The 16,191-nt window shown below is 39.3% G+C and overlaps 1 protein-coding gene across 1 annotated transcript in view; it reads left to right on the top strand.

Annotated features, from left to right (window-relative positions):
* Positions 1-16,191, top strand: part of triob (trio Rho guanine nucleotide exchange factor b) — a 66,854-nt gene that overhangs the window by 36,957 nt on the left and 13,706 nt on the right. Inside the window, exons 16-37 of the mRNA XM_055163291.1 lie at positions 1,335-1,530; positions 1,916-2,082; positions 2,777-2,896; positions 3,773-3,871; positions 3,969-4,061; positions 4,162-4,311; positions 4,449-4,563; positions 4,683-4,798; positions 5,407-5,529; positions 5,841-6,035; positions 6,178-6,293; positions 6,497-6,563; positions 6,680-6,789; positions 6,865-6,934; positions 7,031-7,120; positions 7,214-7,306; positions 7,392-7,503; positions 7,614-7,804; positions 7,920-8,021; positions 8,929-9,068; positions 9,242-9,341; positions 11,833-12,082. Of these exons, the coding sequence (XP_055019266.1) occupies positions 1,335-1,530; positions 1,916-2,082; positions 2,777-2,896; positions 3,773-3,871; positions 3,969-4,061; positions 4,162-4,311; positions 4,449-4,563; positions 4,683-4,798; positions 5,407-5,529; positions 5,841-6,035; positions 6,178-6,293; positions 6,497-6,563; positions 6,680-6,789; positions 6,865-6,934; positions 7,031-7,120; positions 7,214-7,306; positions 7,392-7,503; positions 7,614-7,804; positions 7,920-8,021; positions 8,929-9,068; positions 9,242-9,341; positions 11,833-12,082 (2,815 nt within the window). The remainder of the gene's footprint in view (positions 1-1,334; positions 1,531-1,915; positions 2,083-2,776; positions 2,897-3,772; positions 3,872-3,968; positions 4,062-4,161; positions 4,312-4,448; positions 4,564-4,682; positions 4,799-5,406; positions 5,530-5,840; positions 6,036-6,177; positions 6,294-6,496; positions 6,564-6,679; positions 6,790-6,864; positions 6,935-7,030; positions 7,121-7,213; positions 7,307-7,391; positions 7,504-7,613; positions 7,805-7,919; positions 8,022-8,928; positions 9,069-9,241; positions 9,342-11,832; positions 12,083-16,191) is intronic.

Raw genomic sequence — 16,191 nt, 5'->3', positions numbered from 1 at the left:
ACACTCATAAGACTGATATGACACAGTGCTAGAGTATGAAGGCGGGCAGAAAAGCATGTGTCTCCCTCCTCTCACCACTCCCTCTCATTTAAATGTGCCTGTTTTGAAGTGAGCTCTTACGTTAGTGGGTTTTTGCGTTGAAAAGATTGTGATGGGATGTTAGATTGTTTCTGAGCACTAGTGGGATTTCGGAAATGGTCTTTTTGCACTCAGATGGCATTTTACTGAACTGTAAGAGGAGAGGAAAGCAGAACGTGTGTGAGTGCTTGGTAAGTTTATGCTCTGTTTTTAATCTATTGTATCATTAGAAACATGCTTTTGCACCATGGCTTTTGCATACATGGCCTCTATGGAGGAAATATGGGCAGATTTAAGGTATAGATTTGCTGTATTGTAAATTGTGGGGACCTGTAACATCTGTTAAAAAGACTAATAAATGTAAACCCACTGCTTAAAGAAAAATGTGTTTTTATGTAAAAATTTTGAGAATAGGCAGCATCTTTGTATTTGCTTTCAAAGAAGACTGCAGAGATCAGTTTGTTGATAATTTTGTTGACAAATACAACAGTGAATTGCAGAGCAAGAATGACATGATCTAAACGTGCCTTCAATAATCTTACTATGTTCATTATAGAGGATGAATTATAATTTGGTAAGTCAATATTATCCATCATGTTTAGTCAGACTCAAAACAACTGGAGAATCTAATGTTCTTCCACTTGATGTTTTGGATGTATTGGATCTCGGTTACTGACGTGTTTATTTAAACATATGGTAAGAGTACACTTTTGAAACTGGCATTAGTTTCTAAAGTTACACACCATCTGTAAGTCAGACCGACAGATATAGGTTAAAACCACTGGCTTACATGTGAGAATTTTCAACAGAGCTTTATTCAGTTTTACCTTGTTTTAAGTTAATCTCTTCTCTTTAAAAAATAATCCTTGCTAAATCAAAAGGGCATTGATAGAGTGCATTGGGCTGTGCCAGGATCAAGGTGCCCCAGTATCATGATTCAGCATGCGTGGGCAGTCTGACACAAGCGCTGACATCTTGGTACATCTGCTATAGCTGCCATGCATCCCCAGTGTAATATGTTACCCGTTATTATGGCAGTCAAGTAAATGCGTTTGGTTACAGACATTAAACTGTCAAACTTTGTAATGGATCTTACAGTTGAATTCTTCAGATTTTTGGCTCTTATGGTGTTTTTCAGTGCGTGCAATTGTCTTGTAAATCATTCAGTTATATACATAGAAAATGTGACACTGTACTGCAGAGCTTTTACAGTTGATATTTGATAAGTTGTGATGTTTTTTTTTTTTTTCCTCCAGATCATCTCAGATTTAGAGTCATGGAATGAGGAGTTGTCCCAGCAGATGAGTGACTTCGACACAGAGGACTTGACATTAGCGGAGCAAAGACTACAGCACCATGCAGACAAGGCACTCACCATGAACAACCTCACCTTTGACGTCATCCACCAGGGCCAGGAGCTGCTGCAGTATGTCACTGAGGTCCAGGCATCAGGTCTGTAGAAATCTAATTATGTTCTCTACTTTTCATATCTTTCACTGTGAAGTAGTGTGGTGGCATTACTGCATGTTGGAAAGCTCTAATTTACAAAGCTGTCAGTGTAGAGTAGCTTTACAGTGAGATCATACAATAGAAGAGGCGCCTTTGTTCTTGGCTGCATGGCATTATTTATTTACATGCTCAGTGAAGGCAATTGTATAGCTGTTACATACAGAGTGTACCAATGAAATATAAAACTGAAGCTCTGTCTCTTCATTTGCATGTTGATTTATGTATAGCCTTTATGAAAAATACTTCATAGTTCATTTGTGTTTTGTGTGTGTGTGTGTGTGTGCGTGTGTGTGCGTGTGTGCGTGTGTGCATGCGTGCGTGCGTGCAGGTGTGGAGCTGTTGTGCGACCGGGATGTGGACATGGCCACTCGGGTGCAGGACCTCCTGGAGTTCCTCCATGAGAAGCAGCAGGAGCTGGATGTGGCAGCTGAGCAGCACAGGAGGCACCTGGAGCAGTGTGTGCAGCTCCGGCATTTGCAGGCTGAGGTCAAACAGGTAACCACAAAATGATCTTGTGTTTGAAATATGCCTGATTTGTGTGCAGAAGACCAAATGTGAATGCTATAGTATGCTGTGTTTCTACAGCATGTTGAGATGACTCACCAATGTCAACAGTATTGCCTCTGATTCGTTCGTCTGTTTCTGTGTGAGCTAGCTTTTGCCTCTAACCTTGGCCAGTAGACAAACAATGTGCCTGTCTACTGATTGAAACAAAACAAAAGTAACATTGTGTTAATGTGCATTGCTGTGCACTTCATAGGGCTCATTGTAGAACCATTCACAACTCTGAAGTGATTTTATTCATTGACTAGTAGAGGTTACATTAATGTCAAAGCGGCAATGAGCAGCACTTGTCCCCTTTGTTGAATAGCCTTATGTCATAACAGCAGGGAGAGCTCCACTTACATTCAGCCACTCACACTTTTACATCAGTGCCTCAGGAGCAGTGGAAACATTGACTCTTTTCAAGTTTAAAGAGTCAGACTTGTGTTGCATCATTATTTTATTGCAGACTTTCAGTGGCATTGCATCCTGGCACCCACACAGCAGGTGTGTGCATACTGAGTCAGACAAACACCATTCACCTAGCCCTAGGCCAAATTAAGGATGTTCACCTAGATGTTTGTGTGTGAAGGGACTGTATGGAAAGATAGTAATGGGCTGAAATTGTGTATTATTTCTAATACAGGTCCTTGGTTGGATCCGTAATGGTGAATCGATGCTCAACGCCGGCCTCATCACTGCGAGTTCATTACAAGAAGCCGAGCAGCTGCAGAAGGAGCATGAACAATTCCAACATGCCATAGAGGTAACATGATTCAAATATTGCTTGTGCTTAGTTCTTAAGAAGTAGTTTGCTGTTTTATCTTGTTGTATATTTCCACATTCTTGCCATGTAAAAGCGCCCACATACAGCAAATGAAATGCATATCTTATTTTTTATCGTAGTGATTTTACCAGAAGTCCTTACCCTTCTCATCTTTCTTTCACTTCACCTTTGCTTTTCCCCCTTCACCATTTTGCCCTTCTGAAACTCCTCTCATGTCTCTACACATGAGACAGAATTATGAATAGCTAATGTCTCCACCTCGTTTCTTCCCTTTAAGCTTTAACCTTTTTCTATATTTCCTTCTATTATGTGCACTGATATTGCAGAGTGCGTTCTCTTTGAACTTGGTCTGGTCCTTTTTATGCAGGCATGTATGTGACCTACTTTTGGTCTCAACTCTGAAAAAAAAATCTCCATGGGGTTGGCAGTTTTTTTGGAGTTGAATACTGATGTGCGCAGCATGGTGTTTTTTCTTTTATACCAACAGAATTCCGTTCCTAGTATAAATGTGTGTTATAGAATGTCCTTTATATTTTTTATGATGCTGGACGTGAGTTTTTAAGATTTTATTGTGAAAGAGTTGGCATAAAATCAAAATCATTACTTTTGTATTTACGTATTTCTTTTTTCTTTTATTTAATCTACACCTCAATCTAGTGTGTTAGGCATAAACATTTTATGGCCCTTTCAGCAGTGACAAACTTTTAAGATGTTATCACTAGACATCATCAGTCCAATGGTTTCAATATTGTAACAGTTTATGCTAATTCTTCCTTAGTCATTACATTTCCTCTGTTGGCTCTCGAAGGCATGAAACTGTCTACTATTGAGAATTCTCATTTTATCTCTCCCCAGAAAACCCATCAAAGTGCTCTGCAGGTTCAGCAAAAGGCCGAAGCTCTTCTCCAAGCAAACCACTACGACATGGACATGATCAGAGACTGTGCAGAGAAGGTAATGTACCCCTCACATCTTAACTACAGCATCAAAGGCAGTGAATGTGATGGCTCTGTTAAGGCTCTAAAACCTAAATGTTTTGGTCCGTGTCCAGGTGGCAGATCACTGGCAGCAACTGATGCTGAAAATGGAGGATCGACTCAAGCTGGTCAATGCCTCAGTGGCCTTTTACAAGACCTCCGAGCAGGTATACACTAAATAAAAGATGTGCAATTACTTTTTAGATACCATAGTTTACTGCAGTTACAATAGGTAATGTGTATGTAATAAAATGTTGTTTGTCCCAGGTGTGCAGTGTGCTGGAAAGTCTGGAGCAGGAATATAAAAGGGAGGAGGACTGGTGCGGAGGAGCTGATAAACTGGGACCTAACAGTGAAACTGACCATGTTACCCCAATGATCAGCAAACATCTGGAGCAGAAGGAGGCTTTCCTTAAGGTGAGCAGAAAGGCATGCTTGCAAAAAAATCATTTATAAAGAGTAATAAATATATCAGAACATCTGATCTTGTTTTGTTGAGTGCTCAATCTTATGGGAGTTAACTATTCATTTATCCCCCCTTTGACTTCTTGCAGGCCTGTACTTTAGCCAGACGCAATGCTGACGTCTTCCTCAAGTACCTCCACAGAAACAGTGTGAATATGCCTGGGATGCTGTCTCACGTTAAGGCTCCAGAGACTCAGGTTAAAAGTAAGTAATACATTCAATAATTACAGAAACTGTCTTGACTTGACCTGGATCTTCAGCACTATCCTGAAATAAAACACATGTTAAATTTTACACTAAGTGGATTTGCATCCTTTTATCAGACATCTTGAATGAGCTGCTGCAAAGGGAAAACAGAGTGCTCCACTTCTGGACCATGAGAAAAAGACGATTGGACCAATGCCAGCAGTATGTGGTATTTGAACGCAGCGCCAAACAGGTACATGGAGTTTTATGTGAATGTTTATTGGCTGAAATGCATGACATTCTAAAATGTGGCATTGACTTTACAAAATCATCATCATGTTTGTTTGAAATGTTCGCTTATGTTTGCACTCCACACGGCGATTAGTGCATTTAATGTTAGGGCTCTTGTCGCCACCTTGTGGTGTAATCATGCCAGTACAACAATAGTAGGAAAGAGCCTTCATTAAAATAAAATTACATCATTGATGTCTTTGGGACTTGGCTTTTTTCTGTCATGTTTTATTAGTTCTGCATTTACAGATTATGTCACTTCTAAAATGTTACATCTTTGAAGTTTGACTTTGAACCACAGACATGGGAACCTAGAAACACACATCACATTGGTGGAGTAGAGTAGTAGAGTAGACATGATTATGATAAATATGATTATAATGCACTAGACTGACATAAGTTTGAAAACTATAGCACAGTTATGCTGAGGTGTTCTATTGATAAAAATAAAATAAAATCATTGTGTGAAAACTATGTCCAGCGCTTGCTCAGTGGACAACAAAAGCGAGTGACTTGATAGGACTGTATCAAAAGTCCCCATAGCGTGAATGTTGTGACCTGATTTCTAAGGCCCTGGAGTGGATCCATGACACTGGGGAGTTCTACCTGTCCACGCACACCTCTACCGGCTCCAGCATTCACCACACACAGGAGCTGCTGAAAGAGCACGAGGACTTCCAAATCACAGCCAAGGTAAATGAACGTGACAGTTCTCTTTACCACCATAAACTAGTGTGAACTGATTTCTCTTTGTAATGTTAAGCCTGTTTTGTTATGTGCATTTTTCCCAGTCCAGTGTTTTTCAGTGGGGCCCATCCCGAGGGCACCGTATTGTCTGATTTCCTCTCTGCTGTGTCACTGTTATTGTGTTAGAGAATTGGCTATTGTACCATGCAACACACTCATCCATACCTTTCTCTCCCCCCTCACATCTACCTTTTGCTCTCTTGCCTTTGCCGCTCTGTCCATCTCTTTTGCTGTCTCTCATCTTTATCTATTGACAGCAAACCAAAGAGCGGGTAAAGTTGTTGATCCAGCTGGCTGACGGCTTCTGTGACAAAGGCCACGCCCACGCCCTAGAGATAAAGAAATGGGTGTCCTCAGTGGATAAACGATATCGAGACTTCTCTGTTCGCATGGACAAATACCGAACTTCCCTGGAAACAGCACTGGGCATTTCTTCTGACTCCAACAAGGCTGTGAGTGTTTTTACCAACACCAAAGACCTTAATATTTTCAATAAAATGTTGTGCTAGGTGCATTTATGTGTACTAATGTTCTATTGAAGTAAATAGTGTTTTTGACTTGCGTAACTTTTTCTTAATTTTTTTGTCTTTCTAGAGTAAAGATCTTCAACTGGACATTATTCCTGCTAGTGCACCGGGGTCAGAAATCAAGTTAAGAGATGCTGCTCATGAACTAAATGAAGAAAAAAGAAAGTCTGCTCGAAGGAAGGAGTGAGTGTTGCCTTCTCATTCTTACAAAGTTTGTTTGTTTAAAGATATAAAACAAGTACAGAACATACAATGTATGTTAAACTTAAATGATAAATAAGCTAACATCATATTTCAGTTCTATATAAATATGCAAATAAGAATCAATTTGTGCATATCCAATGGTTGCAGCTTTATTTTTTGGTGAAACATCATCTTTGTTTTAGATTCATCATGGCTGAGCTGATTCAGACCGAAAAGGCATATGTTAGAGACCTACGGGAATGTATGGATGTAAGAGCTTTGTTTTCCTGCCTTTGTCATATTTAGCTGGAGCCAGTTAAAAATTGGTACACATGTTCACCTCAGCCATTACATTTAGTTAACATGCATATTATTTTTCAATTTAGACCTACCTGTGGGAGATGACCAGTGGTGTGGAGGAGATTCCTGCAGGCATCGTCAACAAAGAACACATTATCTTTGGCAACATGCAAGATCTCTATGAGTTTCATCACAAGTTAGTAAAGCAGACTTTACCCTTTATCAGTTATTATGTTTATAAATTAATTTATGTTATGCTTTGTGTCCATAGCATCTTCCTTAAAGAGCTGGAGAAATACGAGCAGCTTCCAGAGGATGTTGGCCATTGTTTTGTTACTTGGGTAAATTTAACAATTCTATTGCATATTAACCAAGGACAAAAGCACATTTCTGTTTCTTCGTGTTGCAAGAAAAACATGATTATTTGTGCTATGCAGGCTGATAAGTTCCAGATGTATGTGAACTATTGCAAGAACAAACCAGATTCCACTCAGCTCATCTTGGAACATGCAGGACCCTACTTTGATGTAAGTAAAACCAATGAAAACAATCTTGAAAACTAAAATTCTGCAAAATATTAAACATGTAAAACTCACTTGATCTTTGTTCTCACTGTCCAGGAAATACAACAAAGGCATCGTCTTGCTAATTCCATCTCCTCTTACCTCATTAAACCGGTTCAAAGAATTACAAAGTATCAGCTTCTCCTAAAGGTATGGGACATTGTTGTGATTTCAAATGTAAGACCTAAAAAAAAAATAATAATAAACTTCTCTTTACCTTTTGGTCTTTACGTAGGAGTTGCTGACTTGTTGTGAAGAAGGTAAAGGTGAAATCAAGGATGGTCTTGAAGTCATGCTAAGTGTTCCCAAGAGAGCTAATGATGCCATGCACCTCTCTATGCTGGAAGGTATTTCTATTTTCATTCTTTTAAATACACTTTATTGCATTATACACATCATACGCTATTTCGTGTAAATTTGTTTTATCACAAACCTTTCTCTGGTCTGTTTTTCCCAGGCTTTGATGGCAACATTGATTCCCAGGGAGAGCTGATTCTCCAAGACTCGTTCCAGGTCTGGGATCCGAAGACCCTGATTCGAAAGGGCCGTGACCGACACCTCTTCCTGTTTGAGATGTCTTTAGTGTTCAGCAAAGAGGTCAAAGACTCAAATGGGCGCAGCAAGTACCTCTACAAGAGCAAGCTTTTTGTAAGTAAATGTGTTTTTATGTTAGCTTAGAAGAAGAATATTGGTGTGTTTTGTTCTTTTCTTGCAGTTCCTTATCATTAATATGTGTTTGTTTGTTTGTTTTTTATATTGACAGACCTCAGAGCTGGGAGTAACAGAGCATGTAGAGGGAGATGCTTGTAAATTTGCTTTATGGATTGGCAGGACTCCAACATCTGACAACAAGATTGTTCTCAAGGTAATGTCATTTTCCAGTTAATACAGTCTAATTAACATATAGTGCAAAGTGCGCAGGAATGTTCTTTAGAGATTTGATAATAGAGATAGAAAATAGGCTTGCATATAGTAGTGAAGTATCAAAAATAAATAAAAAAGACTACATCTAAGTACAAACTGTGCAGATAAAGCATACAGCAATTTCCACTATTGAAGATTCACTGAAAATTATGTTGTGTAAATGCACTTAAATTGTTGAGAATCCTTGCCCAATATACAGTTTTCTTTTGTACAGCTTCCGCCAAGTTGTTCGCACAGAAACCAGAGTGACTCCATATCGTCCACCCACTGCTCAGTCCCACATCTCATCTCTGTTCAGCCAAGAAAGTTCACTCCATGAAGGAGGCGGAGTGTTACTTTCCGCTACTTCTTTACTCATCATCATGCAGCAGCATTAGCTTAACACTTGATGGGTCATATTCCATACTTAAATAACCGCACCAACAGTGACTCACTACAAGCTGGTTTGCTACAGTGTTTATGCATAAAAAACAAACAGAGAGAGAAGGGAACTGCGAAATAAATGATTTCCTGCAACATTTGATGGACATTTGCATCTTATGTAATGCATGCACTGCAATGACACCAATGGTTGCTGATTTAGGAAGAAAAACTTGAGTGATACGATAGGTGATGCATACTATATTCCCATTCATTTGAGTGGCACTTCGCAAATGTTGATGTCATTTTGATTATGCCTAAACCAGTTGTTTATCTCAAGTGCCCACTTTAAGGATCAAAGCGCTCTTTTGTGACCTGGTTTGGGGTCATAAAAACATTAGTGTGAATTAATTTAGCATCTTTTATTTTGTCTCGAGCAAGGACCATCTGTGTTTAATGACATTATAAAATCATGGGTTGTGTCTTAGGCCTCGAGTCTGGAGAATAAACAGGACTGGATCAAACACATCCGGGAGGTTATCCAAGAACGAACAGTGCACCTGCGCGGGGCACTGAAGGAGCCCATTCACATCCCCAAAGCCACTGCCACTAAGCTTAAAGGCAGACGGTACGTTCACACACACTATCACACACCACAACCCTGAATTTTTACATTAATCTGTTTATTTATTATCTAGAATGTATGTTTATACATAGAGTGTAAACGTATTATATTACATCCTACATTAATCATTTGTTGATAATATGTAGTTTTATAATAACTGTAATTTCAATTTGAAGGGATGGAGAGGAACTGGACAGTCAGGGAGATGCCAGCAGCCAACCTGATACCATCTCTATTGCCTCGCGCACGTCCCAGAACACACTGGACAGTGATAAGGTACAACACCCAGAACACACAAACATTGTGTTTACCAGACGCAGCTAATGAATAAAATTACAGGATGTAGCCAACTCTAATATAGAATACATTACACAACTAATCATATGTATTGCATTTCTGGTATAATAGTGAAACCTAGCTTGTTATGCCATCACACTGACGCAATCATCTAAGCTGCAAACTATGTTGGTGCAAGTGTCTCTCCACTTCCTGTTGAAGTGCCTGATTGTTTTGAGAGGAAGAGGCCATCTGACAGAGCTTTAAACACTGTGTGCGTGAGCGTGTGCGTGTGCGTATGTGTGTGCGTATGTGTATATTTGTGCGTGTGAGTTTGTTTATGCGTGTTATCTTTGTTGGAGAGAGAAAGAGAATCTCAGAATCTCACTGGAAGCGGGGACATTCGGCTGTGGATATATCTGGTATTAGCGCGACAGAAGGCCTGTCCTCCCACGCTCAGCATGAGCCACTGTAAAGCACACCAGCAAAAAAGATAGAGGCATTTCTATAGTTTTACTAATTATAAATTCTGTGAACCCAATGTGTTTGTGCCCTGGCCTGGACTCCTTTTATGTAAAAATAACAATATATTCTCTCCATTGTGGGAGCATGTGATCATAAGTAACACACTGTTAGACATTTGACAGACTTCATCAAAAGCTGACTTCATCATTTCATCAGGGTGATGTGAGTTCTAAATTTGAATACCAAATTAAGTAATTGTCAGATTTGTTGAATCTGACAGGAAGGTTTATGCATAATTACCTAAATATTATGTATTGTTACATAGAACAGATTTATTATCATTTAGTAGATTCTTGACAGTGGATAACGGTTAAATTCAAATGCCTGTTTGTGTGCAAAGCCACCTGCCGAACTCTTTCAAAGGTCCCTTGTTCCCCTCTTTTATGGCTTACACACATGCCCAAACATTTAGTTGCATGTGCAAACACAAACTGAGTGTGTCATCCTCACTTTCTGAATGCCTGCCTCTATGCCCCCGTGTGAGGCAGCTCTGTGAGGAGTCTCATTCAGGAGGCAGTGACACTGGCGCAGTTGTCGAGTGTGTGGATATTGTGTCTATAGCCAAGTGTGTGTTTCTGAGTGTGTGACTTTTAATGAGTGACTTGTGTTGTGCGCTCAGCCTCCCACTCTCCTCCGCGGAAGATGCTCGTCTGTATGTCTGGGAGAAGAGCACAGTTTTGATTGCTCACAGCTATCGATATAAGTTTAAACTTGGAGAGGACTAATAAAACTACAGGTGTTCACATGGATTGACAACATCAAGAGGAGCTTCAAAATGAAAGGAGTTTATGCCATAATGGATTGAGAATATTTTCAAGAACTTTTATAAAAGCTTTTTCAGGAACTTTCCCAACATCTTATTTTTACCTACTGCATCTGCATTCTGTGATTTGGGACCACCAAAGTGGATTGCCGCTGGTAAATTGTTTAGCTCTGTGGGCATTACCCGCAATGAGGGAGTGGAAAACAATGGAGAGGTTGGAGGACAAGTCAAACCCAGTGGCTCAGCTCCTCAGCTCTCTGGCTTTACCACATTACCAGAGGGTATGTCAACAATGTTATTGTTGTGGCACTTTAGGTTTATTTATATACATTGTTTAGTTAAAGGATTTTGTATTTATTTTGGATAATTGCAGTTTCTGTGGAAGTATTCCTGCAATTGTATGAATTTCTATCTATGTGTTTAGGCATTTTCTACTGTATGTACAAAGTGGACATGTCATAATATCAAATTTTCAATATTGAAATTGCTATACATTTTGTTGTGAGAAGAAATTTCTCTGTTTGATACATTAGGCATGATTTAGAATATCAAACGTTCTAAATGTTATGTAATGTACTGTTAATGTTACATAAGCATTCAAATAAAAATAAAAAAACAATAACTATAGTATAGATTGAAACAATGCCATTCATGATTTGATGATGCTATTTTTATGTATTATTTGTTCTGTGATTATATAGTGGGTTGAATAATCATGATTATGATTATGATTATTGATTAACTGTAAAACTATGGCTAACTGATACTTAACGTGTTAACTTGTGAAGTATTACTTTTTCTGTGTACACGCATTTGACGTAAAGTAGTCACATGTTGAACAAAAATAGCTGAAAGAAACGTGAGAGAGGGTGAGAACCTGCTCCTCCTTTATTTAACCCTGACTTTCTTTAATGGGAAATAGGCTGTGTGCAGTCAGATGGTTGGAGTGTGGAGTGTGGAGTGTGAGTGACGTTTGTTGAGTTGTGAGAATGAGTCACTGAACAGCAATGTATACACTTTGGGAGTTTTATTCACTAGAAAACTTTATAAAACATAAAAGTAATTGTTTATATGCCATGAGACTAGATGTAGGTCATTTTCAAAATCTTAGAGTCTAGTAAGAATTTGCTTATGTTTATTATCAGGAAAAAATATATCATAAACATTGTTATTTGTGGCTGACCTTGTTGTTCTTTTCTCCAGTTGTCCGGCGGCTGTGAGCTGACCGTGGTACTGCATGACTTTGTGGCCAGTAATGGGGCAAGTGGAGAACTGACGGTCCGCAGAGGGCAGACTGTGGAGGTCCTGGAGAGGCTACATGACAAACCCGACTGGTGCCTAGTCCGCACCACTGACCGCTCTCCAGCCCAAGAGGGCATTGTGCCCTGCTCCATGCTTTGCATTGCACATTCTCGCTCTTCTATGGAGATGGAAGGCCTCTTCAACCACAAAGGTAGGGCCACTTTGGCTTTCAATGCATAGCAGTGGATTTACTATCTAAATAAACAGGAACGGCTCTTCTTTTTTATTTTGTTACTGCTGGATGGTACTTTTGTTTAACCAGCCAATAGAATCAACAACTCCTTGTCACATCTCAACACAAACACTTGCAACATTAGCTGTGGCTAACAAGATATGTGAGCTGTTTACAAACAGAGCATTAGTGACCCACGAAACCTTATTTCACACATCACAGCTGTTATGACAGCTCTTTCTCTGTGTCTGTTTTTCCATTTCCAGTGGAAAACTGCTTTAGAGGAAACTCTGTAATGACTTTAAATGTAGTTTCCCTACCCACTGGAGTTTAACACGTAAAGACATGCCTATCTGCAGTAACTAACATAGAATATTAAACAGCTCTGTAAGGCGCTGCTCTCAGGGAATTGAGCTGACAACACATACACTTTTAGTCTTTGACAAGTGTTTCAAAGTACATTACACCACAATATTACTGATGTTTAAGCCAGCCTGAATCGTTTTACACCATTTTTAATGACATTTTATACATTGTCACATGCCAATGTATAGAGATGGGGACCAGTGATCACTGTGATCATTTATTCAGGAAGATGTGAATGTGTCTTCTTCATTATCTCAATAATGGTCCATGTTTTTTTTGTTTGTTTGTTTGTTTGTTTGGCCGTTTAATTAAAGAGTGAGTGCATTCTACTTGTTTCTATGGCAATATAGTTTATAAACATGTTGCTGGTATAACCTAAATTCTCTGAGAGAGGAAATCTGTTTTTAAAATTATAAATTAGTTACTTATTCAACTTTGCATCCGGGAGTCCAGGAATGACTTGAATAATTTGCAGCTGCAGGACGTAAAATAAAATAAAAAAGTCTCACCTCTGTGTTGTTCTTGTATTTAGTTAGGAATAAGCAGTGATTGTGCGGCCGGAGGGATTGTTAAATGATTCATGCTGCAGGGGTTACTCTGGGAAGAAAAAAACTGAAAAGAAATCTTTTTGTGCATTTGCTGACCAACTGGTCCATACCACATACTTTGTCCGAAACAGTGGAGAGCGAAAGGCTTAAGTGGATAATCGAAAATCCCTGCTGTTTCTTCCAAGCATGGGCTGCTAAGGACAAATGCATCGGGAAAGGATTTGTATAGGATTGTGTATAGACATTGTGCTCTCTGGCAGTATTCAGGTGGTGCCAAATGTTGAAGTGCAGTAGTTGCTTCTTTGCCAGCACTGTTGCTCAATTTAGAACATGCTCAAACTTATATTAGAATTTATCGCACTTTAAGAATAAGTACATTACATAAACATTTGTCCCTTTGTTACTGGCTTACACTGTTTATTAGTGGTTAGTTTAGTTTTGTTAGTTTAATTTAACAGGATTTGAACTGAAATAATGTCTATATATAAGAAAGCTGACAAATGTATCCTATGTTAATAGAGTTGGTGAGAAAATCATAAAATATCACTTAAAAGCTTTTGCATATTTGAAAGTTGTAACTGTCACGGTCACATGCAATAAAAAGGCAAGAAATTCCCTACAGGGTCTCTCAGAAACAGGTTTTGCTGGCTGTTTTAAACTAGGCCATCAAACAAATTGGAGCAGCTGTTAAATAGATATGTAGATTAGCACAAGACTTCATGAATGTACGTGCATGCATGAGTGTGTCTCAGGAAGAATCACTGCCAAAAGACTTTGTTTTAGAGAGACCCCAGTTGCATCCAAACAGGAGACTCTTTGTGCATCCACCAAGCTAAGCTGTTCAGAACTACACTATATACCAAAATGTTCTCATTACGCCAAATGGCAATCATGAAATTCAAATATCCACCAGATTTTCCACCAGCGCACACTTTGATTGAAGCATCTGTCAGATTTCATAACCCTATCGATATTTATGGCAAGCCTGCAAGCTGCGTGCATCCTAATGCCTGTGTAATATGCACCGCCCACACAAACCGAGTGGGTGCCTCTACAAAGTGTAATACGGTACACGGGCTGCATGTTTCCAGACGTCCCCCTCTATACTGCGAAGAAAGAGGCACGGTGGAGGCTTGCCCATATCCACACATGCAGGAGGCAGGGAGAGAGGAACAGAGATCCAAAACACACGAGAAACACATCCCGCTCTACAGTTTTTGTTGATCTGGACTTCCTTAAACTGGAGTTATATTTTGAATTTTTGTTTTGCCTGTGGAGATGCTCTAAGGATATGCTACATTACTGCCCGTTTGTCTGAATTGTGGAATGTTAATGACATGGCTCGAGGAATTGAATCACTTGTGTCTTTAAACCCATTTTGCCCAATGAGTACCTCTCAGGCGGGACCCTCTGACAACTGCAAGTTCTGGCTTTTGGACTTGGGTAGGTGATAGAGCATTTGTCTCAACACGCTGCTTTCTTGTAAAACTGTATGCTGCTGCCTAAACATTCTTTGCATTGACATTGTGAGTTTTACACTACACATTGTCTGTCCCATTGTTCTAAGTTTTAATATTTATCAAAGGCAATATTAATCAGTTGTGGATTATCTTCTGGTATTATAGCAATATTCTGATGGTGCTGTCATGTGATGAGTTTTCAGTGATAGTGACAAGATTACACTGGTAAATCTGGTTTACAGTTGATCTTTACAGTATATAGGGGTCATGGATTGCTTTGTATCTATAAATCCCTATTTTATTCTTATGATTGTTTAATTCTATAGGGAAAGGGTACTGGGTGGTCTGTACTCCATGAAATGATCATGAGTGTTAAATCCTCCCTAGCAAGTCTGCATTACAAATCAGAATACCCCTGAGTTTTCCCACACTCAATATACTCCCTACCAGTTATAGCTTTCCGAAGTCATGTTTGTGTCTGTATTTGTACCACTCCTCCCGGTCCGAGATAAGACCACACGAAAGATGCTCCCCTGGTGACACCTCTGGAATGTCAGGCATGCCTCTGTGCAGTGCCCTGGACTTTTGGGATCACTCCAGTTGTGCCGCCGCCCCTCCTCATTTCCCCCCCTATTCTTAGATGCAGGCTTTTTGTCGAGTTGTAAATCGTGCATATTCAACACAATAGCATGAATAGATACTGGATGAATTATGGTCTTTGGTATGTTAATTACCATTGTTAGCTAATAATAAGGAGGTCGGTTCAGTGACTTTTTATCTCATTGATTCCTTTCCGAAATTTGACTGGAGCCTGAGTTTTATTAAGAGTCTAGACATGATATTAAACCTTTTATCTTATGCCCTCTAGTTGTTGGTGATTTGTAAAGGGGTTAGTCACAAACAAGTCAAAAAAAATTTGCATGCAATTTTTAATGTAGCCTAGTAGCAAAGTTTTTAGTAATTTACTCCAAATTGAAATACATTTCCTGCACTATGCGTTGCTGCTCCTGGAGCTTGTTCACAATAAAAAAGTGCCTGCAGGGATAAAGGTCAGAGGTCACAGCCTATGTGTGTCCATGTGTGTCTTTAGGGTTATTTTCCACCCAGGTGAAATATGTCAAGGCTGCTGACCCCATGTTCAGTCCATTTACACCACTGATAGCACGTTCTTTCCAAGTTTAAACAAGCTCTGCAATGTGGCTAACTGCTTAAGTAAGTCTTCTTTGTAAAACACAATGTAATTTATAGAAGATACTATACAAATACTAGTTGCTTGTTGTCTTATTTATTGGCTGTGGCGGTACAGTGATTTATTGTGAATATACTTATTTTGTCATTTTCAAATGCATGTTACAGAATTAAGTTGCACCAACATGTTTGTAACACTCAACACCTCAGCATATTAGATTTTTCCTCACATATTTGTACTCTCCGTGTTTACCCTTGTTCATGTCATGACAAAAGAGTACACTTAATTATACATAAACAGGATAATATTAGTGGTAATACAGAAATTAGGCTCAGCATTGTGTCCATGCTTGCAGCATGACTGAAACATTCCAGAATAGTTAAGTAATGAAGAGTTGTGGCTGTTTTTCATTAAACAGAGAAAGGGAGCAGGCAGGTAAGCCTTCCAGCTTCTCTGAAGTTGTGTTTGCATGCAAACACTTGTGCTCATCACACCACTTTTGAGCGTGACAGCCTTGCCCTTCAC

The sequence above is a fragment of the Boleophthalmus pectinirostris genome, unplaced genomic scaffold, assembly GCF_026225935.1.
Source record: "Boleophthalmus pectinirostris isolate CB_2022bp ecotype Guang Dong unplaced genomic scaffold, ASM2622593v1 HiC_scaffold_6, whole genome shotgun sequence".
Lineage (NCBI taxonomy): Eukaryota > Metazoa > Chordata > Actinopteri > Gobiiformes > Gobiidae > Boleophthalmus > Boleophthalmus pectinirostris.
Note: the sequence above shows the minus strand (reverse complement) of the source record. Positions and strands in the feature narration are given on the sequence as shown.